The 26996-nt window shown below is 39.8% G+C and overlaps 1 protein-coding gene across 7 annotated transcripts in view; it reads left to right on the forward strand.

The window, feature by feature from the left end:
* tmco4 (transmembrane and coiled-coil domains 4) overlaps nucleotides 1-23617 on the forward strand; it is a 106298-nt gene extending 82681 nt beyond the window's left edge. For all 7 annotated transcript variants that reach the window (XM_048615207.1, XM_048615210.1, XM_048615208.1 and 4 more), the window contains one exon: nucleotides 22668-23617. In XM_048615207.1, coding sequence (XP_048471164.1) covers nucleotides 22668-22886 — 219 coding nt within the window. In that variant the 3' untranslated portion in view covers nucleotides 22887-23617. The remainder of the gene's footprint in view (nucleotides 1-22667) is intronic.
* Nucleotides 23618-26996: the final 3379 nt, after the last annotated feature.

Below are 26996 nucleotides of genomic sequence, written 5' to 3' on the forward strand. Positions count from 1 at the left end.
CACTTTCACAATTCTTTGCCTCAAAAATCTAAATTTTGAAAAAACTGTATCTGAATATCTAAACTACCTTTTTTTAATCTTGAGCCTGTAATCCTAGTTCAAAAGTTTATGGCAGTTTCAAACGCCCTGGTCCTTAATTTGTTGCACCATGGCATCTCAGGACATGGGCCCCTATTAATTAGACTCCTTTTCCTCAGCCTACAGCTTGAAAAGCTCTTACATTAAAATTGCTGCAAGTGTCAGCTGGGACCTTGATGAAAATCATGAATCTTATGCAATTCCTTAATCAATTAGTCTTAAATATTCCGACAAACACTGAGGATTAACAAAGAAGGAAGGGGTAAATAGCAGCCAAATTAGTTGCAGGAACAAAAGTAGATGGAAAGAACATCTGAGTTAAGAGGAAATTGAAGTAAAAGAAAATCATTTAAACATTTTAAGGTTTAAAATTCTCTAACAACATTTGAGTGGATTGTCAGGCCTGAGATTTCACATTGTCAGATATTTCTAGGTCCAGAGAAGTTGAATGGCATTTTAAGAACATAAATTTCAACATTAATCAGGTTCTTACATTGTTAAATATCAGCTTCAGTTTTCTGCTACAAGCTTTATTTGTCAACTGATGCAAAACAACAGCAATGTTTCAGAACAGCTGTACCCTAGAACATTGTGGGAAGCAAGGGAAGAAATTGCTGGGTCCCTTGCTGAGATATTTGTCTTATCGAAAATCACAGGTGAGGTGTCGGAAGACTGGAGGTTGGCTAACGTGGTGCCACTATTTATGAAAGATGGTAAGGAAAAGCCAGGGCTATAGACCAGTGAGCCTGACAAGGGGGCAAGTTGTTGGAGGGGATCCTGAGGGACAGGATGTACATGTGTCTGGAAAGGAAAGGACTGATTAGGGATAGTCAACATGGCTTAGTGCATAATAAGTCGTGTCTTTCTAACATGATTGAGTTTTTTGAAGAAGTAACAAAGAGGATTGATGAAGGCAGAAGAGTGGACATGATCTACATGGACTTCAGTAAGGCTTTAGTCAAGGTTCCACATGATAAACCAGTTAGCAGGTTAGATCACGTGGAATACAGGGAAAAGTAGACATATGGACACAGAACCGGCTCAAAGGTAGAGTCAGAGGGTGGTAGTGGAGGGTTGCTTTTCAGACTGGAGGCCTGTGACTAGCAGTGTGCCATAAGGAGCGGAGCTGGGTCCACTACGTTTTGTCATTTATAGAAATGATTTGGATGTGAATATAGGAGGGATGGTTAATAAGTTTGCACATGACACTAAAATTGATGGTGTAGTGGACAGCAAAGAAGGTTACCTCAGAACAACGGGACCTTGATCAGATGTGCTGAAGGGTGGCAGATAGAGTTTAATTTAGATAAATGTGAGGTGCTGCATTTTGGAAAGGCAAATGAGGGCAGGATTTATACACTTAATGGTAAGTTCCTGAGGAGTGGTGTTAAATAGAGACCTTGGAGTGCAGGTTCGTAATTCCTTGAAAGTGGAGTCACAGGTAGACAGGATAGTGAGGATTTAGTATGCTTGCCTTTATTTGTCATTGCATTGAGTATAGGAGTTGGGAGGTCATGTTGCGGCTGTACAGGACATTGGTTAGGCCACTTTTGGAATACTGCGTGGAATTCTGCCTGCTATAGGACGGATGATGTGAAACGTAAAAGGGTTCAGGAAAGATTTACAAGGATGTTGCCAGGGTTGGAGGGCTTGAGCTATAGGGAGAGGCTGGAGAGGCTGAATAGGCTAGGGCTATTTTCCCTGCAGCATCAGAGGCTGAGGGATGACCTTCTCGAACTTTATAAAATCATGAGGGGCATGGATAGGATGAATAGCCAAAGTCTTTTCACCAGGGTAGGGGAGTCCAAAACTAGAGGGCGTAGGTTTAAGGTGAGAGGGGAAAGATTTAAAAGGAAACTAAGGGGCAACTTTTTCATGCAGAGGGTGGTGCGTGTATTGAATGAGCTGTCAGGAAAGTGGAGGTTGGTACAATTAAAAAAATTTAAAAGGCATCTGGATGGGTACATGAATAGGAAGGGTTCAGAGGGTTATGGGCCAAATGCTGGCAAATGGGACTAGATTAATTTAGAATATCTGGTCGGCATGGATGAGTTGGAGCAAAAGGTCTGTTTCCATGCTTTGCAACTCTATGTATGAATGGATGAATCAATGTGCTGTTTCCAACTCTTCTAAGTTAACTGGGGAATTTATTTTTTTAATCTTGAGAGTTACAGCTAACAGTAGGTGGCAAGGTGGCAATCTATTAAGTGGAAGAATGTGGGAGGGTGGAGTGAGCCATGATTCATCTCAATGACCTGACCATCCTCAGTTACTTGGAGTAAACAGCAAAGGAACCATGTTGAGTAGATGAATAGGCATGCAGCAATTCACAGATATATTTGTTACAAAGTACAGTATGTGAAAATGATTCATTGGGTTCAGCTGAGTATTTCTGGTGATATGACATGAAGTGAAAGAACATATCTCAATGGTTGTAAGTGTAGCAGAACTGATGTTGAATCACAATTGGTTTGGGGGAAGTAGGTGGCATTGTGGTAATATCTCTGTACTGGACACCGGTTGAAATCCCACTATGGCAAATTTAAATTCTGATAACAAAAGTTAGTCCCAGTAATGGCGACAATGACAACAATCATTAAATTCTATAAAAACAATCAAATTCACTAATTTCCTTTAAGGAAGAAAATTTACTATGATTACCTGGTCTAACCCACAGATGTTTGTGCCCTCCACTGTGTGTGCATATAGCATGAGCTTGTGTCTATGTCTGCAATGTATGACTATCAGCATGTCCGACCTACTGGCATATATCCAAAAGATGTATCACCTTGTAGGGAGACCAAAACTAGAGAAAATATTTTCAGAAGAAAAGTCTCCCTTTAAAAGCAAAGATGAAGTTTTTTTTCTCTTTCAGAAGGTCATTAGAGTGTAGACATTCTCCTCCCCAGAAGATAGTGGATTTGGCTCTTTAAATTTATTCACGGCTGAATTAGGTAGATCTTTGAAAGACAATGGAGTCCAAGGTAATGGAGTGCAGACAGGAAAATGGAGGTGACACTCCAACCAGATCAACCATGATCTTATTGATTGCCAAATCAAACGCAAAGGACCAAAAGGCCTACTTCGGCTATTTGTCCTTATATGTGTCCATGCCAGTGTTTGTGCATACATCATACTTGCCAGTGTTGAGACCTTAAATATTTGTGTGTACACCCAGCATGTGTTAATAAGCAGGGTGCTTATTGTAGCAGTGAGCGTAGAATCTCCATCAATCCACACAGTGAGGAGGAAAGGCAGGTTGTAAGCAAGTGATCTATCAGATCCCTGCATGAAACAAAAACAGAAAAATGCTGCTCAGCACGTCTGGTAGAACCTAAGAGAAATGGAGTTAACATTTCAAGTCGATAACCTTGCATCAGAGCTGTAAATAGAAATATCTTAAGCAAGAGCAGAGGCATGGAAAAGAAGAAAGAACAAGAGGGAAGATTGATTGTAAGGTAGAAGGCACAAGAGGTGAAATGACAAAAAAAGTGATGGTGAAGGTGAAATATATGGTGATGGGATAAGAAAAGAAACAAAATATGTATCTGGATTAGATGTGAATGGGAAAAGCAGACTCCAACAAAATTGCCATCCAAAATTAAGTCCATGTGTGATTATTCTCTGCAAGTTAAATGCTGGTTTGAAGGCTAATTATTTTTAGGAGCTAACTAAAACCCAACAGATTAGCAGTGTGTGGTTATTTCCGACAGATTCTGGTTAACATTCATTGTTTTGATACCAAGATTTTTCTCCATACTGCTCTTGTTTCAGATGCTTCATCACGGTTTTCATTTCCGTCAATGCCACTTGGATTTCACTGTTGCATTTTGCCATAACAACGGTGAATGTTGACTGTGTCTCCATTTGATGTAGTGGGAAGAATCTGTGACACTGGGGTCAGAGTCACATTAGATAACACAAAAAGAAAATCTGAGCACGAAATAGTGCATCTCAGAGATATTAGACCTGGTAATAGTCTTATTTGTCGGTTGTACTGATTTTCACTATTGGAGCAAATTCACAGAAGCAAGATTGTAATTTCTATGGTGTGTTGGTTCAAATCATACACAGTACACATTGTTTTCACCTCACTGTTTTTGTTACCTACCTTCTGAAGAAGGCACAAGTCCTCCAGAACATTCCCCAAGTGACTACTCTTCATGTTGACCCAAGGCAGTGAACATTGGGTTAGACGGGAGTTAATCAGGGCTGTTAATCAAACTACATCAAAATATATTCTTTAACATACTGAATCAAACTTTAAACAGCGATTTGAATAAAACTGCTCCAAGTTTGAATTAATTTGCTGTATGCTGCTTTAAACATGTTCAGTGGTATCGGTCGAAATTTTGTTCTTAGATGTGGCTTTCAAGCAAAAGGTGTCTGTTTATTGATTCTATCATTTAATGCCAAGACATAGTTGTTCTGTTTTGTTAGGCTGTATTTTAATTCTTAAAAAGACATGCATCCAAGCAACAGATATAACCTGCTTATTTGTAGAGAAGGAGACGCTTTTGCTGCCTATAGATGCGATATGTGAACCATCTGTTTGTAATGAAATGTGCAAAGATTTGGTTAACTCCTTGTTTCAGGTTTTTTTTCTGCGCATAAGGAAGTGGTTTGTTCTCTGTCTTTCAACACTCACAAAAATAACTATTGGATTTGGTGTTGGCTTTGAGTGTCCTGTTGTTGTGAGGTTAATGTGTTGGCTTTGAGTGTCCTGTTGCCATGAAACTTATGCATTGACTAGGAATGTCCTGTTAGTGTGAAATTAGCGTGTTAGCTTTGGATGCTCTACTACTGTGAGGTTCAGTGTGTTGACTTTAGTATCCTATTAACTGCAAGTTAAGGTGTTAACTTTTAGTGTTTTATATTGGAGAAGTTAAAATATAGGCTTTCAGTGTGTGCCAATTATGAATTGAAATGAGTTAGGTTTATTGTCATGTACTCACATGAGTACAGTGAAAAGTTTACAAGTCGCCACTTATGGCACCTTCAGAGGTCAGAGAGCTAACGTTGCTCCTTAATTGTAGAGGCCAGCACATCATTAGTCTATCATTAGCAACTAATAAGTTGGAACAGTTCAGATATTTAGGTGTCCATCCATATTTAGCAGCAAGGTAGGCCTTATTGCATAGTGCCAATAGAAAACTTGCCTCTTAATGAATAAATCCCAGAGCACAATCCACAGAACCGTGGAAAGTTTTACAAAGTTGGGCGAGGAACAAAATGCAGAAAGGGAAACACCCTATACATAGACAAACATTCAGGGGTCAGGGAAAAAATTTATTGGAGTGCAGTTTTATTCCTTGTGGAAATGTTGAAGAATGTTTTTCTGTAGAGACATAAATTAATAAATACGCTAAGGATGACAATGTTTACCACTGATAAATTATTCCAATTAATTTTAAGTGTTTGATTTTGTGCTTTGTAAAGAGATGGGTGAAAGGCTGCAGATAGAGGGGGTTTTAATTTCCTGTTGGAATATTTTCAGTTTCATTGGCAACAAAGTGCAAACAAGAAATCCTTTCCAGTCCAAATTGGCTTTGAGAATGATTAAGTACCAGTAAGTCAACAAATAACACAAAAGCAAAATGCAATGAACTGTTGGAGCTGCCTTACAGACCCCTGACAATCTTAGGATCCTACAACACAGAAGGAAGCCATTTGACCCATTGTGCTTATGCACACACTTAGAAAGAGCTATTCAACTGTTGCACTTCCCTGCTTTTTCTCCATAGGCTACAATATATTGCTGTTTAATAGATATCCTGTTCCTGTTGAAAGTTACTTTTGAATTGTTTGCCCCATTTTGAAACAAGTGCATTACATTGAATGATGTCACCATTAGCTAGAAATAGCAGGAGAAATGTAATGCCCTTCCCTAAAGTGGGTATTGTAGCAGGAGCTATTTAATCGGAATACCTTCATCTTCCCACCTCCACTCCAATTCGATCGAAGTGAGGAGGCTTGTGGATGGCTTTCACATGCCAGCATCAGCTTGATGTCCTTAAGTAGGCATTTAATACCCATCTAAGGGCCTCATCCACTTTCCACTGGACTTCACCCAGCAGCAGTTGAGACTTCACCTGTGGAAGCTTGAAAAATGAACCCTGTTCTGGTTGCTTGCAGACTTCCAGCATGGGAAACATGACCTCTGGTGTGTCAGGCATTGAGTCCCTGATTAAGAGGACCTGGCAGCATAGACTGCTGATAGTCATCCTTCTTCTCTTGATGCATACTTTCCTTCCCCAGGACAGCCATCCGATAATCCCCTTTCCCACCATCACTCCTCTGTGACCCTCATTTCTTGCCAATCCTGGGCATCTGGTCAGTGCATTTCTTCAGAAGCCACTGCCTCCCCGTTGCACGGTTCGACAGGCTGGAAACTCTTTTCTTGGGGACAGGATTCCCACCCCTGACATCCTTGATTCCGCTACTGCCCAATTAAGTGCTTAATAGACAATAGATTCAGTGGACCTTCCCAAAAACAGGCAGTGCTGTAGCTGTGTTTCCAGTTGATGGGGAGACCCCATCGTCTACATTAAATCCCTGTCTATCATGCCAGAATCCAAATGGGATTGCAGCATAAAGGTCTTCTAAAGGACACTGCTGCAGAATATCTCAGCATAGTTTGTAGTTGAATTATTTCATTTCCACCTGATTTTATTTTAATTAGATTTCTATGTGGTGAGAACAAATCATAGACCTTTTTCAGAAAATCAAAAAATTGATGGTACAGAAGGAGTATATTCACTCAGTTGTGCCTATCCTGGTGTTGGCTCTTCAAATTAGTTTATTTAAGTGTGTTTTTATATTCTTCCTTTTCATATATTTCTCCAGTTACCTTTCACATTCTGTTCACTCTCAGCCACAGCAGCCATTTGTTATAAAGTATACTATGTCCTAATAAAATGAAATTGGAAAGAAGGTCTTCTAACTTCCCTTCAGGGTAATTGTGAGATTGCTATCTTTATTCATGATTTGCCAACCTGTCACATCACCTTTTTCACAATTTTTTCTCTCAATACTTTTATATTTTTATAGTTTTTATTAGACCTCTGTTAATAGTCTTTATTCCAGTTTAAAAAAAAGAAACTCAATTATTTGGAACAAACACAGAGAATGCTGGAGAAATTCAAAACTATTCTGAAGAAGGTAAGGCTGATTAACTCGAGGCATGTTTAGGAAGATGGAATTGGGACTTCATAGCTATTACAGAAATTTGGCTGAAGGATTGGCAGCTCAGTGTTCTGGGTTTCACATGTTATATAAAGGATTGAAAGGGATGAGGGGGAGTGGTGTTTTTGATTGAGAAAAACATTACCGTTGTAATTGGACAAGATATTTCTTAAAAAATCATCCAGTGAAGATATATGGGTTGAAATTAGAAATAAGAAAGGACTGATCACCTTGATGGGAATGTACCATAGCTCCCCCACAAAAATAGTCAGAGGGAAATTGAGCAGCAAATATGTCGAAAGATCTCAGATACATGTAAGAATAATAAGATTGTAATAGTAGGTAATTTTAATCGTTTAAACATTGACTGGGAATACCATAGTGTTAAAGGTTTGGATGGTGAAGAATTTGTTAAATGTGTTCAAGAAAATTTCCTTTATCAATGTGTCAATGTTCCTACTAGAGAAGGAATAAAACTTCTGTTTTACAAGGGTAAAGGGATGTCTAATAAGTGGGAGGCTTTCAAAAGTGTGATAACAAGAATTGAGAGTCATTATGTTCCTGTTAGAGTGAATGGTAAGGCTGGTAGGATGAGAGAACAATGGGTCACTAAAGATATTGAGGCTCTAGTTGAGAATAAAAACGAATCCTATATTAGATATAGACAACTGGGTTGAAATGAATCTCTTGAGCAGTATAAAGAGTGCAGGGGCATTCTTAAGAGAGAGATCAGGAAGGCAAAGAGAGAATATGAGGTAACCCTGACAGATAAGCTTAAGGATAATCCAAAGAGATTCTACAAATACATTAAGATGAAGAGAGCATCTAGAGAGAGAGACAACAAGGTGCAGGGCTGGATGAACACAGCAGGCCAAGCAGCATCATAGGAGCAGAGATGCTGACGTTTCGGGCCTAGACCCTTCATCAGAAAAAGGGTCTAGGCCCGAAACGTCAGCCTCTCTGCTCCTATGATGCTGCTTGGCCTGCTGTGTTCATCCAGCCCTGCACCTTGTTGTCTCGGATTCTCCAGCATCTGCAGTTCCTACTATCTAGAGAGAGAGTTGGGTTCCTTAAAGATCAAAAAGGTTGTCTTTGCACTGAACCTCAGGAGATGGGAGAGGTATTAAGTGAATATTTCACGTCAGTTTTTACTGTGGAGAAAGAAGTGGAGGCTAGAGAACATGGGGAAATAAATATTCATGTTTTGAAAACAGTTCACATTAAAGAAGAGGAAGTGCTAGAGGTCTTAGAAAGTATAAAAGTGGATAAATTTCCAAGACCTGATCTAGTATATCCCAGGATATTGTAGGAAGTTAGGGAGGAAATTGCAGGGCCCCTTGCAGAAATATTTGTGTCATCTATAATTACAGGTGAGGTGCAAGATGACTGGAGAATAGCTAATGTTGTGCAAAAGCAGAAGTTGCTGGAAAAGCTCAGCAGATCTGGCAGCATCTATGAAGAAAAATCAGAGTTAACATTTTGGGTTCTGAGGAAGGGTCACCAGACCAGAAACATTAACTCTGATTTTTCTTCACAGGTGCTGCCAGACCTGCTGAGCTTTTCCAGCAACTTCTGCTTCTGTTCCTTATTTACAGCACCGCAATAATTTTGGTTTTGTTTTTAGCTAATGTTGTGCCTTCATTTAAGAAGGGATGTAGGGAGAAACTTGGGAACTATAGAGCTGTGAGTCTGACTTTGGTGGTGGATAAGTTATTGGAGGTGGTTCTGAAAGATACGATTTATATGTACTTGATTGAGTTTTTTGAGGAAGTAACCAAGAAGATTGATGTGCGTAGAGTAGTGGACGTTGCTTACTTGGAATTTAGTAAAGCCTTTGACAAGGTTCCACATGGTAGACTAATTCATAAAGTTAGATCACGTAGGATTCAGGGTGAGCTTGCCAATTGAGTGCCAAATTGGCTTAAGTGACAGAGATTGCTGGTGGATGGTTGTTTTTCAGACTGAAGACCTGTTACCAGCAGTGTTCCACAGACATCAGTGCTGCGTCCACTTCTGTTTGTAATTTATTTAAACAGTTTAGATGAGAATATAGAAGGCATGGTTAATAAGTTTGTGGGTGACACCAAAATTGGTAGTATAATGGACAGTGAGGAAGGATATCTAAGATTACAAAGAAATCTTGATCAACTGGGTCAAGGGTTAAGAAGTGGCAGATGGAGTTTAATTTGGATAAATGCATGGCATTGCATTTTGGTAAAACAATCGAGGGCAGAACTTATTTGATTAAACCTAGGCCTTGGGTCGTGCTGTAGAACAGAGGGACCTAGGGGTTCATGTACATAATTCTTTCAAATTGGTATCACATGTAGACAGATAGTTAAGAAGGTGTTTAGCATGCTTGCCTTTATTGCTCAAACCTTTGAGTATAAGAGTTGGGACATCACGTTGAGATTGTACAGGACATTGGTGAGGCTGCTTCTGTAGTACCGTGTCCAGTTCTGGTCACCTTGTTACAGGAAGGATATTATTGAGCTAGAGAGGGTTCAGAAGAGATTTACCAGGATGTTGTCGGGATGGAGGCTTTGAGTTCTAAGGAGAGGCTGGATAGGCTGGGTCTTTTTTCATTGGAGCATAGGAGGTTGAGGGGGAACCTAATAGAAGTTTATAAAATCCTGAGGGGTATAGATGAGGTGAATAGCAAATGTCTTTTCCATAGGGTTGGGCATTTCAAGACTAGGGGGCATATTTTTAAGGTGTGAGGTGAAAGATTTAAAAAGGACCTGATAGGCAACTTTTTCATACAAAGAGTGGTTTGTATATGGAATGAACTTCCAGAGGAAGTGGTGGATGCGGGTATAGTTACAATGTTTAAAAGACATTTTGATAAGTACATGAATAAGAAATGTTTGGAAGGATGTGGGCCAAATGCAGACGTATGGGACTAGTTCTGGATTATGGTCAGCATGGACTGGTTGGATTGAAGGGTCTGTTTCTGTGCTGTGTGACTCTATGACTCTAAGAGTCATAATATTAACTGTCTCCCTCCACAGGTGCTGTCAGGCCTGCTGAATTTCTCCAGCATTCTGCGTTTGTTGCAGATTTCTAACATCCATAGAATTTTGTTTCTATTCAATTATTTTAAGGTTTTCTAAATATCATCTGATTTTCCTCATATCATTTCAATAAATCTTTGTTGTTCTCTTTCCATGACCTGAATATCCTTCCTACAATGGGTACAAAGCTGCTTACATAAAACTTTAGCTCTATTCTGAAAAATGCCTTGCACAAATTCAGCAGCACCTGCTTTCCCTGCTTATAATCAGAATTCAATTTGCCTTCTTTAGCTGCAACATGATTTTTAAACACCTCTATTCTTGAAATCTCCCTCTACTTCCACTCTGAGTTTTGTTATTTAGGATACATTTGCTCTTTCTAGTGTTAACGTCATACTTTCTGCATTGAGCTACTATCTGCATTGATAGCTGCATCTATTTAGAAAATACATTTTCTTGGGTTTTCTGACCTTCAAATCATTTATTGACCTTGCTTTGATACCCAGAACAAATGCAATGCTGCATGCTTCTTCACTGGACATGTAAAATACAGGCTAAGGAAACAGAGTTGGGTGCATTCCAAGAACTTCTCCATTGTGATAGTACCAGTGTACTTTAGGTTTCCTTTAATTACAACCACAAATTAATCTGTAATTTACTCTGAGTATATTAGCAGATTCCTTACCATTCCCCAACTCTAACCAGATAGTACAACCATTAATGCAAACTTTCCTTCCTGTAATTGTAATTTTCTCTTGAATTAGTAAGACCTTTGCTGTTTCCTTTTTTATCATCTCCATTCCTCCAGAAAATATTTAGTCCAGTTTCACTCAAGGCTCCATCATCACATTCTTTCATCATAGTCAGTGTCCATTGTTTCCTGGCCTTCTTTATAATGGCATGCACATTCTTATATAAAAACTACAACCTTGACACACACTTACTTATTGCTCATAAATGTCTCCCTCCTATTGTACTCTGTCTTTTACTGTTGTTCTCCTTAACCTCTCTACCCTAAAGCCCACATTTCTGTGGCACTCTGCCTGGAGTTGATTAAGTTTGTCTATCTTGGCAGTCAACCGTATGTTCTAAGATTTGTTTCTCCCCTGCTTTGCTGTTTTCAATCCTTACCCCCTCCCCAACCATATACAATTTAACCTTTAACTAGTTAATTGTTGCAGGTTTAAGTGATCCCCACCCTTCTGTAAGATTCTCCTCTATCTGAAATGCATCCAGTTCCTTACAAATTTCAAATCTCCCTTTCTACCCTATTTATCAAACCACAATATGAAATAGCTAAATTGTTACTCTGTAACTGCCCATGATGTGGCACTGGAGGTAGGACTGAAGTCATTGGCCTGGAAGTTCTGATTTACACTCTTAAAAAATCTTAATTCCTCAAATTCTGTTTTCAAGATTCCCATTGTTTTATTTCAGGGTTTTACAATCATAGTTACCTAATATAGAGAGTCTTTCAGCAGGAGTTATTTTCTGATGGCTTATTGAGTTTGTTAAGGAGCAGGTGTTCATATCTGATATATTAGTTAATTAAATAAAACAAGTATATGACCATGACAATTGGGGATGATTCACTGACACCAGAGAAGAAACTGGCTGTCAGCGCAGAGTGTGTTGGTCTTGTTTAAGTTGTGGGGGCAGCATCTTGCATTGTAGCAGATGTGTTAGGGATTTTTTTTCCCTGCATCTTCCTCCTCTTCTTCTGAGCTTTCTTTCACCTGCCAAAAGGAGACTGGTCAATGAAGACTGCTCTCTGCAGACCACTCGATAAAATTGTTGCCTACTAGATCTGTTGATGAGAACTCTCCAAAAAGAACTCCACTTTGGCCTGATCACTTATTGTTATATCATACTTCTAAGGGCAGATTATTTTTTCTGGATCATTCAGTTGTCTGAACTCTTTGGCCAATAGCTGTGGAACTCATGATGTTAGATGACCATTGTCCCACCTCCATTTGAAGGTTAGTCTTCACTCTAAGAACTAAACCTTCTAATTTTCAAAAGCAATATGCTGATATTGGGTACATTTAGCACCAGATAGTATGTTGTCGCTAGTTCAGTTTGCATCCTGACGTGTGTTCTTCATAATTCTTCCTTTTTGTTTTCCCATATCAGAATTTTGAAAACAGCATTACTGCTTAATAGCTGTTAAATGAAATTTCATTCTACACATTAAATACCTGGAAAATTCAGGTTTTAAGGAACCCCAATATACAGCACCAACCTGATATGTCATTGGTTCCAGTATGAAATCCAGTGCCAATGTGCTTACTGTCCTTTTCCAGAATCATTTCCAAAGATGTGCAGGTTAGGTGGATTGGTTATGGGAAAATGCAGGGTTACAGGGATAGGGAGGGTCTGAGTGGGATGCTCTTCGGAGAGTCGATGTGGACTAGATGGGCTGAATGGCCTGCTTCCACACTGTAGTGATTCAGTGATTTCCACCCACACTGTTATGTCCTTCATGCTTGCACTCGGGAAACTCCAAATAATGTTATTTATTTGTCTAAATATAGAATGTTCTTTAGATACCATTTAAAGTCTCCAGCACAGACACAAATAGGACAGTGTGTTTGGAAAGAGTAAAGAATCAAACTTCAAGCCTACTGGATAAACGAGAAATGGGACGGTTAATACAGGACTGAAGGTGTTATATCTGAATGCACGCAGTATAAGAAAGAAGGTAAATGAGCTTGTGGCACAGATGAAATTGGCAGATATGATGTAGTGGGCATCACAGAGACATGGCTGCAAGAGGATCAGGATTGGGAGCTGAATATCAAGGCTATACCTCTTAGTGAAAAGATAGGCAGGTGGGCAGAGGGGGTGGGGTTGCCTTATTAGTAAGAACTGAAATGAAATCAATAGTAAGAAGCGAAGTAGGGTCAGATGGTGTAGAATCTGTGTGGATAGAGTTGAGGAACTGCAGAGGTAAAGAAAGAACATAGTTGGAATTATGTACAGGCCTCCAAACAGTAGTCAGGAGCTGGGGTGCAAGATACACCAGGAGATAGAAAAGCTGTGTAAGAAAGGCAGTTATGGTGATCATAGGGGATTTCAATATGTAGGTGGACTGGGAAAATCAGATTGGTAGTGGATTGCAAGAAAACGAATTTATGGAATGTCCACGAGATGGCTTTTTGGAGCAGCTTGTGGTGGAGCCCAATAGGGAACAGGCAGTACTGGATTTAGTGTTGTGCAATGAGGCAGACTTGATAAGGGTGCTTCAGGTGAAGGAACTCTTAGGAGGCAGTGATCATAATATGATTGAATTTACTCTGCAATTTTTGAGAGGGAGAAGCTAGAATCAGAGGTAACCGTATTACAGCTGAATAAAGGCAACTACAGAGGCATGAGGGAGGAGCTGAGCAGAATTGACTGGGAGAGGAGCCTAACAGGAAAGACAATGGAACAGCAATGGCAGGAGTTTCTAGGAGTAATTCAGGAGACACAGCAAAAATTCATCCCTAGGAAAAAGAAGCATGGTACATGGACGATAAGGCAACCATAGCTGAATGGGAAGTAAGGATCAGCATAAAAGCAAAAGAGAAAGCATATAATGTGGCGAAGAGCAGTGGAAAACTGGAGCATTGGGAAGCTTAGAAAGACCAACAGAGGGCAACAAGAAAAAGAAATAAGGAGGGAGAAGATTAAATATGAGGGTAAGCTAGCCAGTAGTATAAAGGAGGACTGTAAGAGTTTCTTTAGATATATAAAGGGCAAAAAGAGAGGCAAAAGTGGACATTGGACTGCTGGAAAATGACACTGGAGAGATAGTAATGGGGAACAAGGAAATGACTGAGGAACTGAATAGTTACTTTGCGTCAGTCTTCACAGTGGAAGACATGAGTAATATCCTAAAAATTTGAGGGGGTAAGGGGGCAGAGCTGAGTATGGTGGCCATCACCAAGGGGAAGGTGCTAGAAAAACTGAATGACCTGAAGGTGAATAAATCACCAGGACCAGATGGACTACACCCCAGAGTTCTTAAGGAGATAGCTGAAGAGAAAGTGGAGGCATTTGTGGTGATCTTTCAGGAATCACTAGAGTCAGGGAGGGTCCCAGGGGACTGGAAAATCGCTAAAGTAACACCTCTGTTTAAAAAGGGAGTAAGGCAAGAGACTGAAAATTACAGGCCGATTAGCCTAACCTCGGTCGTGGGTAAGATTTTAGATTCCATTATGAAGGATGAGATTTCTAAATACTTGGAAGTGCATGGTAAAATAGGGCAAAGTCAGCATGGCTTTATCAAGGGGAGGTCATGCCTGAAAATCTGTTAGAAATCTTTGAGGAAGTAACGAGCAGGTTAGATTAAGGAGAGCCAAAGGATGTTATCTACCTGGACTTCAAGAAGGCCTTTGACAAGGTGCCACACAGAAGGCTGCTGAATAAGATAAGGGCCCATGGTGTTCGAGGCATGGTGCTAACATGGATAGAAGATTGGCTGTCTGGCAGACAGCCAATGGGGAGGCAATGGCCTAGTAGTATTATCGCTGGACTGTTAATTCAGAGACCCAGGTAACAATAAATATCTGTAATTAAGAGTCTAATGATGACCATGCATCCATTGCCGATTGTCGGAAAATCCCATCTGGTTCACTAGTGTCCTTTAGGGAAGGAAACTGCCATCCTTTCCTGGTCTGGCCTACATGTGACTCCAGACCCACAACAATGTGGTTGACTCAAAACTGCCGTCTGGGCAATTAGGGATGGACAATAAATGCTGCCTAGCCAGCGACATCCTCATCCCGTGAACGAATAAAGAAAAAAAAAAGCAGAGTGTGGGGATAAAAGGGTCTTTCTCAGGATGGCAGCCAGTGACAAGTGGTGTTCCACAAGGGTCAGTGTTGCAACCGCAACTTTTCACTTTATACATTAATGATCTAGATAAAGGAACTGAGGGCCTTCTGGCTAAGTTTGCCGACAATATAAAGATAAGTAGAGGGACAGGTACTATTGAGGATGCGGGGAGGCTGCAGAAGGATTTGGACAGGTTAGGAGAGGTGGCAAAGAAGTGGCAGATGGAGTACAATGTGGGAAGGTGTGAAGTCATGCATTTTGGTAAGAAGAGTAGAGGTATGAGCTATTTTCTAAATGGGGACAAAATTCAGAAGCCTGAAGTGCAAAGAGACTTGGGAATTCTAGTCCAGGATTCTCTCAAGGTAAACTTGCAGGTTGAGTCAGTAATTAGAAAGGCAAATACAACTTTGGCATTTATTTTAAGAGGACTTGAATATAAAAGCAGTGATGTACTTCTGAGGCTCTATTATGCTCTCGTCAGGCCACATTTGGAGTATTCTGTGCAGTTTTGGGCCCCATATCTCAGGAAAGATGTACTGGCCCTGGAGCATGTTCAAAGGAGGTTCACAAGAATGGTCCTAGGAATGAAAAGCTAAACATATGAGGAACGTTTGAGGACTCTGGGTCTATACTCAACAGAGTTTAGAAGGATGAGGGGGGATCTAATTGAAACTACAGAATACTGAATGGCCTGGACAGAGTGGATGTTTCCATTAGCAGGAGAGACTAGGACCCGAGGGCACAGCTTTAGAGTAATGGGAAGACCCTTTAGAACGGAGATAAGGAGAAACTTCTTTAGCCAAAGAGTGGTGAATCTATGGAATTCACTGCCACAGAAGGATATGGAGGCTAGGATATTGAGTATATTTAAGACGGAGATAGATAGGTTCTTGATTGTCAAGGGGATCAAAGGTTACGGGGAGAATGGGCTTGAGAAACTTATCAGCCATGATTGAATGGCGGAGCAGACTCAATGGGCTGAATAGCCTAACTTCTGCTCCTATGTCTTATGGTCTTATCTTTTCTCAGCAGTCCCTTCTTACCATACCACCCCTTGAGCCACTAACCTTATCTATCATAATATCCAACAAGGTCTCCTTGTAGGCAATATAAAACACACCCCCACCCCACCAGCAGATAGTCATCATTTTCCTTTATAGATCCTTGGAGTCACACCTCCTGCACTCTGTTCTAATACCATCCTTTCTTCTATTTACTATGAGTACCTCAAGCTGAATAACATTTAAAGCCACCTGAAGACATTTCCTATACCTCTGTTTGTCCAGGAATCACATGTCTTGCAAGTTCTACGCAACAAGCCTTCCACTGTGCTGCCATGATTACTGGATTGAAAGGACTGAATTCTATAACTTCATATGGTTTCAAGCTTCAGGGATTTTTACAATCCTCATGTGGGAATCATAAACCTAGACAATCTTTAAACGAAGAAAGTACCAAAAGATTTCACTTCTTGAAAATTTACTTTAATACCAACCAGAATTGATGTAAATTAAGCATAAATTAAAAGGAAAATTACGTTCAGTACAAACCATTAAGAACACTTGCAATACCAGATATGGTTATTTGTGTTACTTCCTGTACATATTTACCACCATGTGCAATTTCATTGTCTTTCCAATTTGGCCTCTGGCATATCATATCTCTTGTTTTTCTCATTCAGTCAATGTGGTCCTCGAGTCAAGTACAACAGTTGCTCCACTCTTTATCTACAGATAGTCAGCAACCAACTGGCACATCCTTGCAGAACCTCCTTGGCAAGATTTGCAACAGTCTTGATAGCTCAGATTTACCAAAGACTCCTTCAGCTGACTTATGGAATAAACTTCATTAACCAACTGGTCATCTCTGGCAAAACTGGAATTTAGCAATCACAATCCATGATCTAATCCTGTTTTCACTTTTCTGTGCTATATTGCAAAAGCAGTTCTTTGTAAATGTGCCTTCTTGGTCTTCTCCTGTTGTAGTGTCTTTTCTGTAGCCAAATTTTCAATATTGTACAGCTTCTGGGTCAGAGGTCTTCACAGGCTGAACCTTGGTTCAGGCTAGATTGTACTTAGTCAGATTCCTTCTCACTGTTGGCCTCTCACTTGCAATGAAGAAACAGAATCCAATCTGTGTTACAGTCTTGTTGACACGAGTATTAATGCTGTGTGGCATGCTTCAGAAGACAAATCATTCAGAGCATTTTTCTTGTTTTTTTTTTCATTTCTCGTTCCACTTCTGAAGATTTTGGCATTCATTGGGGTTCAGGTTTCACAGGCACTGATCCTTGATTAGTTATAATTGCAGAAGTGCTAGTCATCGTCAAGTAGCTTGTCCAAATGACAGATCTTATGAATGAACTTAGACAGTGGAAATCATACAGTTGTTCAACAGCAAAAGACGATCCTTTTATAATCCATTGTTCATATGCATATTGTATTGCTTGTTATATCGTGTTGAAGAAGATGAATTTGAGTTGATTTTATCCTTCTCAACCTAGTGTTGTGGAGACCAATACTTAATTGAGAAACTAAAGTGACGTTGTCAAGCTTCACATGGGCAATGGGAAGAACTTGTGCCCAAATTATAAAATATCAGGATAAAACCAAGACTTGTAGTGCAGAGCACCAGAAAAGTTTGAAGAAGATGAGGTAAATCAAAACGTAATGATTTAAGTGGCACCAAGCTTTGAATTTAGAAATCTGTCAAGTACAGGAGAAGAAAATTGAAGGAAGTTAGGATTTTCTCGATTTTGAATTCCTTGGGGAGAAATAGTTAAGGAGATGGTGAAATGATTCTGCATTTCAGCTCACTGATAATGCAGGAATCAGAAGAGCATGTAAGAATTAAAGGTTGGAAGGAATTTTTGGAGGAATGATAACTCACATGATAGACGCCAGGTGAAAGCCTGACCACACAGTCCTAGAGATAAGAGGATGGGCTAAAACCCACAAGTGCTGGACACCATTTGAAAGGTCAAACCTCAGTAACGTAGTGAAATCTGTGTTAGAGGACTGTTTAGCTGCTCACAGTTCTGACTCCGCCTTAAATGGACCAGAACTTGTAAAACAATAATGGTTCTTAATTTTAACAACCAAGTGTGCTTAGATTAGTGCCAATAGCTTCATGTCATTTATTCTGTCATGGACAATTGGTTAGCAATAGATCAAGCTAGGTCATTAAGTTGAAAAGAATATCTTGGTCACAGGTGAAAAATGGCCACTTGAAAGAGTTTGGCCAGCTTTTGTGGCGCTGTAGCACAGCAACAATTGATGGCTCCAGGAAAAGATGAGAGAAGTATAAAGATTGAAAATAGAAACCGAAGACTTAATTTTTTTTGGTTTTCAGAAATTGATTGATTGAGCAAAACATTCACCCTTTGCTGCTGGTCACTTCAGCTCTCAGTGAATGGCAACAAAACCACAGTAGCTTCTTCTCATAATTTCTTGAATCATACAAGATATGAGTCTTTCATGTAGCTTGATGTGAGATATTTATGAATAGTTACATTAATTATTGCAACTAAATGTAATGTGAGAAATATTTTTAGACACAGATTCAAGCACTTTCCATCCAGTTTGTTTGGCAAGTGAAATAATTAGTTAATGAAATGAATGTGGCAGCTTGGGGACAAAGGATTTAGTCTGTACATGAAATAAGCAGCTTGTCTGCATGCCTCACTGAAACTGTCATCATTTTCTCTCAGTCCCTGTGGTAATCTATAGTGCCTTTCTATAAATTTATTGAACAGATACTTCCTGAGAAAAGAGCATTAGGCCCATCAAACCTGCTCCTTTCACAGCCCAAGCACTCAATTAATCTCCTATCACAGCCCATGTGTAACCTATGTTATTTTAGGCCGCACTCCACCCTGTCGTCTCTTTCGACAACCAAAGGAAAGGCTACTCCTTCAGGGACAATACCTGACCCATTCAATCTATTCTATATAACATAGACAGTCTACTCTTTCATTTTATATCCTTAGAAAGTTGTGTATAAATACTTTCTGATATCAAAGGGTAATTAAACCAAAGTTTGGAATATTCATTCATCATTCTCTCACAATTGCAGTATTCAATCTTAGGCTCCAACCCTTAACAGACAGCAATCCCCCTTTCCAACAAAGCCTGAAGCACTGTTTATCTTACATATTTGATCACTTCAGAGTGAATGTGTCCTTATAATCTACATTCCCAAACAGAAATAATTTCAACTTTTGATTGTAAACACAAACATACAAACATGTAAGTCAGGAGGAAGAGTAGCTATTCAGCCCCTCAAGCCTGCAATGCTATTCATCAAGATTGTGGCTAATCTTTTCGTAATCTTGCATCCACGTTCCTGCCTGCCCCGATAATTTCTCAACCCCTTGCTTAGCAAAAATCTATTTAACTCCACCTTAAAAAACATCCAAGGATTCTGCTATACCAGCTTTTCAAGAAGAGAATTCCAAAGGCTCATGATTCTCTGAAATAAAATTTTTTTTAAATCTCTGATTATTGGAACGGTGCTAATTTTTAAACCCCTAGTTCTAGTTTCTTCCATAGAGAAAATAACCTTTCCACAAGATCCTCAGAATTTTATATGTTTCAACCAAATTGCCTGTTACTTTGCTAAATGCCAGTGTATACAAGCCTAGCCTGTCCAACCTTTCTTCCTAAAACAACCCTATTCCAGGTATTAGTCTTGTAATCCTTCTCTGAGCTGTCTTCAATACCTTTTACCTTTTATTGAATTAGGTGATGATACTGAGCGCAGTACTCCAGATGCGGTTTCACCAGCGCCCTGTATAACTGAAGCAAAACTTCCTTACATTTTAGTCAATTCCTCTAGCAATAAATAATATCTTTCTATATGCTTTCCTAATTACATGCTGTACCTCCATACTAACCTTTTACCATTCATGCATGAGGACCACCCAGATACCTCTGATCTCTGATAGCGATTAGTACAGCAGTTCCTCTCGTCATAGCCGAAGTCAGTGCTCCAACCAAACAATTCAACACGTTCACCAATATAGTAGAAAATGTTTATTGGATATTTATAGGAACTTGAAATCACATTCATGTAAATAATCACAAGGCAAAGATTTATGCAACAATATGTATTTTGAACATCATTTTCGTTTATGTTATTACATAACATTCTTTGGACACCTTTATTCATAAAGTTATAATAAGATACACTTGTACATAACTTCTCCTGGATTATAGTATTTGACATTGTTTCTCATACTTTATACTGCCAATGTTTAGGTATTGTTTCAAAAGGTTACATTTACAACTTTGTTTTTACTTATCACAGAAGGTAGCCTTCAGTACTTTTTTCAGCATATCTTTACTAACAGTATGAAGTTTAGAAATTCCCAGAGCTTTTGAGACATTAGAAAAGTTGGCAGGCAACTGATTGAAATTTGTCTCTCATTGGCTCTCTCTTCAGAATTTCCTTTCGGGATTTGTGTGTCTGCACCAGCACTGCTGAGGAAAATGTTCCCTCAATTCTGCATGGAGTCAGACAGCAGGCAGTACCATGCTCCAGTTAAAGTCATTTTTCTTTTCAAAATTTTCTATGTTACATTTAATAACAGCTTGAAAGACGCCGCTATTTAATGTCATTCAGCAGAACTGGTGACTCAACACTGTATTTTGTTGAATTGTCTATTGCTAACAGTTTAAATTTGTACTGCAGCTCAGAACTTGGGCAAAATGCTGTGTGTTAAATAGAATCAGTTTCTAATATACATGCTTGTACATGTCTGTAAAATTCATTTCCTTTGTCCTTTAAACCCGTCTATTTCTCTCTGCCTTTAAAGTCACCTCCATTTTGACAACATCTTTCTTGGTCACCTTGCTCAACACTCAAAGCTTCTGCTGTTTGTTTTCCTACGTGAAACACATTGTTTTTTTTTACATTATTGATGCTTTATAATGAGCAGCAATGTGAAAGAACTTATTTATGTTTTTGAAGGAAACACAGCAGGCTTTAACCTGGAATAGTGTAGTATGGGTTAATTAACCAGATATAATAACTCAATCTTAGCCCACCATGACTATAATAAATCCGTGCTTTTACTGCACAGTCAGCACCAGAGTCATATTGGTCAGTGGCTACTAAAAGGGAAAATTGTCCTATTTTGAAATGCAGTGAGAGACAATTAGACTGCTGCATGGCTAGGTGATTCAGCAAATATGCTGATTCCCTGGAGTGGTGGACTGTGATGTCCTTATAGTCAAGAATTGGCTGGCAGTGATTATCTAGACTCACATCTGTATATTAGCTACAAAGGCAAGGAGCAAGAGTCCAGTCAGTACTATAGAACCACACCCCAGGATTAGTCACTACCAACAACACAGATAGTGCTGGAGAAACTCAGCAGGTCTGGCAGAGAAGAACAAAGTAAACGTTTTGAGTTCAGTGACCAGTGAAAGGCTAATGGAATGCTGGTCTTTATATGCATTTGGAGGATTGGAGTGTAAGGGCACACAAGTTATGTTGTATCTATACAAAATGCTGGTCGGACTTCACTTAGTATACTGTGAGCATATCTGGGCACCAGACCTTAGGAAGGATATATTGGTCTTTGTTTACAAGAATGATACCTGAACTTCATGGGTTAAGTTATGAGGAGCAATTATACACATTAGGCCTGTTTTCTCTAAAATTTAGAAGGTTAAGGGGTGAGCTGATCAAAGTCTTCAAGATATTAACAGGAAAAATCAGGGCAGATAAGGATAAACTATTTCTACTAATTGGAGATTCTAGAACCAGGGGACATAGTCTAAAAATTAGGGCCAGATCATACAGGAGTGATGTTAGGAAGCACTTCTACTCACAAAGGGAGGTTGAGGTTTGGAATTGTCTTCCAAAAATGGCAGTTGATGCTAAATCAGTTGTTAATTTTAAATCTGCGATAGATAAATTTTTGTTCAGTAAAGTATTAAGCTCAAAGGCAGTTGTCTGGAGTTAGGCCATAGATCAGCCATGTGAACGGCAGAACAGGCTCAAGTGGCTGAATGGCCTAATCCTGTTCCTACATTCTTATTACCTTCCTGGAGCAATAGCAGAAAATAGGGTCTGTTTAGGATGAGCATAAAACAAGGCTTCAAAGTGACACGGGGCACATGAATGTTCAAGATGAAGTCAACTCTCTGAGCTGGTTCTCATAATACAATACCTGAATGCAGTTTTCCAGGGCACTGTAGATAAGTGACTGGCCTAGCTTGTTGAAGGAACCTGAAAACATGCACATTTAAATGTGGCGTTTGACTTCTTCCCACTTATCTCCACGCTCCCCTGTAGGTCAAGTGGTCTAACAAATCAGTAGTATAAGCTGTGCAAACACAGTGAACATGGTGTTCTATGCTGGTAAACTGCCTGATTTTAAACTTTAGCAGCACTCCTTCACATAGGTGGGAACCCCTGAACTGTTGTATGCCACCCTGCATCTAAAGTCAACTTAAATAAGTGGTTCATGTTCTCAGTGTATGGAGTGAATATAATCATTGTCATCAGCAAAGTGTCCGTAAGCATAACTCTTTCATCTGTATAAAATATTCTTTTGTTTTGCAGGTAAATGGACATTTAGATTACATGAAGCAAATGGATACCATATTAAAGGTCGTAGGTGTAAAAACTAAGGATTGTCACTCGGAGGACAAATGGAATATTGGCCCCATTTTTAACAGTGGTGAGAACTGTGCAAAAGAAGGAAAAGAAGCAACCAAAGATGACGTAAAATTAAATTCTGCTGGCAAGGTCGAGTCACAAGCAGCCAATACTCAGTCTTGATTCCTTAGTGGAAGATGATCTTTTGGACACAGCAAGAGGAAACCATCATTTCCCCCATTCAGAGGGTGTATCACCAGTAGTGCAATCTACATTTTGTCCTGACCTACTGCCCCTGAGTTAGGAAGTAAAACCTTTGAGGTCCCCAATGGCAGGTGGAGTTAAATGTAAATTGCAAATGATCTAACCATCCTGCGTCTGATAGGAAATATTTTCACGAAATGTATTCAAATTTAAGTAAAATGGATGGATACGCCTTAAAATCAGGGAGAATGGGAAACTGTGGCAAACCATGTTTGCTATCAGAAGAGATTAGACCAATGAGTGATTGTTGCTAATATTCTGTGAAAATCTGAAGAACTAATTAACTAATATAGTTTAATATTGGTCAAAAGTATTACTTAATAAAGAGCTTCTATAATATCACTTTATTAGAAGTGAACTGTCAATAAAAAAATGATCATATTCTCTCTGATCCCTTTCCTACTGGTACTAACTAGGTTACAGAATCACTTAGATGCCTGGATCCGTGCTGAGTTAACAGGTGTCAGCTGGGATTCTGCAATTGGCCTCAGCACCCTGGAATAGGAAAATCAGGCAGGGTTCCTAAGCAGTCACCTCTGGTGGAAATTGTGTTTCTTTGATGACTTATTGTACTTGGTACTAAAAAGGACTTGAATGAGCAGTTAAAATGTCATACCAATAAAGGCTGTGGACCAAGTGCTGGAATGTGAGACTAGTGCAGATTTAGAGTAGTTTTGTCAATGCAGACTCAATGGGCTGAAGGTCCTCTTCTGTACTCTGTGATTTTATAATTCTATGATCTTTTGGCCATTACGTGCATTTGCCTTATCATAATTCCCCTAGAGTGCAATAATTTCTAAAAGGGGTTATGAACTTCACAGCAATCAATGGAAAGAATCACATGGCAAGATTTCATATTTTTCATGGATTCATCCCAGGACCAGTTGTCACAGTCTAAGGGTATGGGGAAGGCCATTTAGGACTGACATGAGAAGATATTTCTTCACCCAGAGGGTATGGAATTCTTTGCCGCAGCAAGTGGTTGAGGCCAAAACATTGAATGTTTTCAAGAAGGCATTCGATATAGTTCTTATGGTTGAATGGATCAAAGGCTGTGGGGAGAAAGCGGAAATAAGGTATTGAGTTGCATGATCAGCCATGATCGTAATGAATAATAGAACAGACCAAAGTAGGGAATGGCATCAACCTGTTCCTATTTCCCACATTTCTCTATGTTACTATTATGTCCAAAATTGCTTTTGCACCAATTATTGTAAAAGTGTGTTCTGTAGGGCAGTATGCCTGCTTGTAGATTTTAGGGGTTAACAGGATTGAGCCTGACTCAAATTACCCTTGATTGAATGTCTGCTGTGATATTATGATTCCTCGAATAAGAAACTCGTCAACATCTGGCAACAAAATGTGGTGTTTCCAGAAGAGGAAGGGTGATGTTAGTACAAAACATAATTTGATTTCATAAATTGCTGGATTGAAAGCACAAAGCTCCATTTATAAAGGTTGTGTGATAACATGCAATTCATTAGGAAATTGATTTAACAGTTAAAATACACAGAAAACTAATAATATTTAGATGGGGGTCAGGTGAGTAGGGTTTGATATCAGAGGAAGAGATTATCAGATTGTAAATATGAGCAAGGTCCAAAAATATGGGTGAGGTCAAGGACAACTGAATATCGTATTAGAGAGGCAGCAGGAAATTTGTGAGGTTGTATATCTGCAAGAGGGTAACTGTTTGCAAAAGGTGGCAAATAAATGTTTTGGCTTTTGATTTCAAAGTGAAAGCTATCAGCAGTGCACAGAGATTCTATCAGTTGTTTTATATTAATACTGAGCTAGAAGGGAGAGTTCCAAACTATTTACAAAGTTGATTTGACCTTCGAAGGGCTCTTGGCACATTTATTAGAAGCAGTTTGTTTCACACAAGCTTGGTACCTGTGGGAAGTCTGAATTCAGCCGTGCTTCCCACAGTGTTAAAAGGACTTCAGTGCCTACGGCAGTTGGGATAAAACTAAGCACATTCTTGCCATGATTTCCCAAACAGTGCTTGCTGAAGTGTTTGTGAAATTTGTGATGAGTTGATGAGACATTCAAGTACGATGTGTTGTGCTGTACATCTTAAATGTGAAATGTCTACACCAACTTAAACTATATAGATGGATAATTATGAATATTTTCTGGTGTTAGTTGACTTTTCCCATCTATTTCTGCAACCTGCTAAATAGCTCTGTGGAAGGGTCACTGGACCCAAAATGTTAACTCTGATTTTTTTCTTCACAGATGCTGCCAGACCTGCTGAGCTTTTCCAGCAGATTCTGTTTTTGTTCCCGATAAATGGTCTTTGATTCAGTCCTCCACAAAAAGGAGAGCCTTCCTTTAATATTTCTTTTTGAAAAGAAACTGTATGGCATTTGCCAGTGACCTCATTAATTCAGTTTTGAAGTTTCATATTAATGAAGAGCAAGAATAATTCTGATATGAAGAAGCTTGATGGGAAAGAAATTATACTGGAGCATTATTCCTCTCAAACATAAAACGTTTTGAAATATAACCCAGAATTAACCACCTCTTCCCTGACAGGATTCACAGAAATCTGTTTGGATGTGGCTTCAGAAGGGAGTAAACAAGATGAAGTCAAGGTGAGAATGCTGTGACTGGCACATCAATTGTAACGAGCTGGTGATATGTGTATCAATGAGTCCTTTTGCAACCAGAGACTTGGTAAACTGACAAATGTCTAGTACATTCATATGACAGTCTCTTGTCTGGTAATTTAACTGAGATTTTAAAATAGATGGGTTTTGAGAAATCAAAGTGAGGTTCATTAGGCTGAAATTGGAAAGTTATTTCGAAGCGGTGAAAACACAATTTAACGACGAAGAAGAAATGTAAATTTACTGTACTGTACACGATTCGCCATTGTAGTTTGGCTCAGCTCAGTGGGACAAATTCAGTCGTGTAGATTCTGTTGGGGTTATCTTCTCAGTGTATACAGTATCAGGAATGTGTGTGGACAAGGCGTTTTCTGACCCTTTCTCAGTTACCTCAGGCTTCTGTACTTGCCCTGAATCGCTGGCAGTTAGTGGAAACGCCAGGCTGCAGCGGATAACCGGCAGTGTGTCCATTTGAAATTGATTTTACCTGGATTCGTTTGTGCTGAGCTATCAAATTTAAAATATCCAAAGCGAACCCAACTCGGGAATACTGGGATTTCAAGACCTAAGAAAGTGGAAGTGCTAGATGTGTTTAAAACCGCCACAAGAAACAAAAACAAATCACCGTCAGATTGTGTCCCACGTCTAACACATCAATCCCGTCTGCTGAAGGGTTAAATCCCAAACAATAACGTGCCTTTTATCTCATACCTGCCGTGCCTCCGATGCTCTCTGTTTGTGTTAAGTTCCCGTTGGTTGCATTTAAATACTGGGTGGTTTTTGAACGATGATTTTTTTTTCCCTTTTGAAATCCCGGAGAATTGAGGAATTGATAAATCGTGATATAATTTGTTTCCACATATGGAGCAGATTCATTGGGGAGGGAAGGGGGCTGTATCTCCGTCCATTGGGGAGAGGGGAGGGAGCATCTCTCCAGTGCATTGGGGGTAGGAGAGGGCGCTGTCTCTCCAGTGCTTTGGGGGTAGGGGAGGGGGCTATATCTCCAGTGCGTTGGGGGTAGGGGAGGGGGCTGTATCTCCAGTGCGTTGGGGGTAGGGGAGGGGGCTGTATCGCCAGTACGTTGGGGGTAGGGGAGGGGGCTGTATCTCCAGTGCGTGGGGGGGAGGGGAGGGGGCTGTATCTCCAGTGCTTTAGGGGTAGGGGCAGCCTGCTGTCCATAGAAGGGGTCTCTTTTTTTTCTCTCTCTCTCTAGTACATTGGAGGAGGGGGCCTCTGTCTCTCTCCAGTCAATGGGAGATAGTAGGGCGTTGCCTCTCCTACTTATGGCGTAGAGCTGAGGGGAGGGGTTTGCTGTCTCCCTAGGGTACTGTTTTAGTCAGCGGGTTGCCTCGGACCTGTATGAGGGTCCCTTGTCTGGATTTCACTGTCAGTCCAGTCTAGGGCAGGGCTGGCTAGT

The sequence above is a fragment of the Rhincodon typus genome, chromosome 31 (assembly GCF_021869965.1).
Source record: "Rhincodon typus isolate 14 chromosome 31, sRhiTyp1.1, whole genome shotgun sequence".
NCBI classification, from domain to species: Eukaryota; Metazoa; Chordata; class Chondrichthyes; order Orectolobiformes; family Rhincodontidae; genus Rhincodon; species Rhincodon typus.